General features: G+C 26.1%; 1 protein-coding gene across 1 annotated transcript; it reads right to left on the bottom strand.

Annotated features, from left to right (window-relative positions):
* Positions 1–107: 107 nt before the first annotated feature.
* LOC108762709 (uncharacterized) lies at positions 108–643 on the bottom strand (the record flags this gene model as incomplete). Its single annotated transcript, XM_018509872.1, has 2 exons — positions 108–315; positions 487–643. Coding segments are annotated over 2 exons (365 nt in total), but the record flags the coding sequence as incomplete, so codon positions are not given.
* Positions 644–1,290: the final 647 nt, after the last annotated feature.

The raw sequence follows: 1,290 nt of genomic DNA, 5'->3' as shown, positions 1-1,290 counted from the left end.
TTCCTGTAATACAATATAGGATATCATACTGGAAATCAGCAAACAGGAACACACACAAAGTGCAAAATTGAATGCCAATGAACGCCATGAAATCGCATTTTTAGCACTCGTGACTATGACGTTTTGTGCGTCAATTTTTTCTTTGTTTTTATCCACAGATGAATTAGCAGCTTGTGTATCGGGTTGACCACATGTACATGTTGTAGATTTTACTGCCATTTTTTCAAAAAATATATCTTTTAATACCTTTTCAGCTACATCTTGACGAGGAAGTGATTTAGATAGTCCTTTTCCATGGTAATGTTTACCATTAGTCTGTAAATAAATGTTATTAAAGTATTATTGGCTGATTTACATCTACCCTTGGATGTTATTAAAGCATTTTGAAGATGAGATGACATGTGTGTGGCATAATATTATAAATAATATCTTTCTAATATTGTAAGAATTATAATAAATTATTAATTAAAATAACGAAATAATTACCTCAACATGAGCGATTAAAGATGATTTTGCAGGCATCTGCAATTCTGTTGTTCCAGGGTATACATGTGAGGTTCTAGCTTTTATTGTACTTAATACCGCGTGTGCATTTTTGGTTTGTATAGGTTTCCTTAGTTCTTTTTCTAAACAACTTTGTAATCTGTTACAAATGACTTTAACAAAAAAATCATCACATCAGTAACATGCATGCAATATTACATAAAAAATTACAATTTATTTTATATATCAATAAAAAAATTGATTACAGGAGAGTCTCGAACCATGAACATTTAATGTTCCTAAATCTTCAAATTTGTGAAGTGAAATATCATTCTCAAAAGAAAAAGATTTAATTTCATATTACGAATATTGCTATAATTCTCTTTTTTTTATATGTATTCACGGATTCTTTGATTTATTTATTCTTATATATTATATATAGAGATAATAGTTGCACTTCACAAGATTTCTAATCGAATATTGTTATAATTCTCTTTTTTTATATGTATTCACAAATTCTTTAATTTATTTATTCTTATATATCGTATATAGATAATAGTTACACATTACAAGATTTTTAAATATATGATTAAAGATTTATGTGCAATAATGTTTAAAAAATTACGAAAATCTATGAGTGCAACTGTGTATGTGTGTATTAATTACTTACATTAATTATTTAGAACATTAGAATACAGGAGAATTACGTGTCTCTATTGTATATACTCTTATTATTTAAAATATTTAAATTATCTTAAATATTTAAATTATGATCCTAGAGATCAAAAAGATATAATACATCTTTAT

This window comes from Trachymyrmex cornetzi, unplaced genomic scaffold (genome assembly GCF_001594075.2).
Source record: "Trachymyrmex cornetzi isolate Tcor2-1 unplaced genomic scaffold, Tcor1.1 C3889068, whole genome shotgun sequence".
Lineage (NCBI taxonomy): Eukaryota > Metazoa > Arthropoda > Insecta > Hymenoptera > Formicidae > Trachymyrmex > Trachymyrmex cornetzi.
This window is presented reverse-complemented; position numbering and strand designations above follow the sequence as displayed.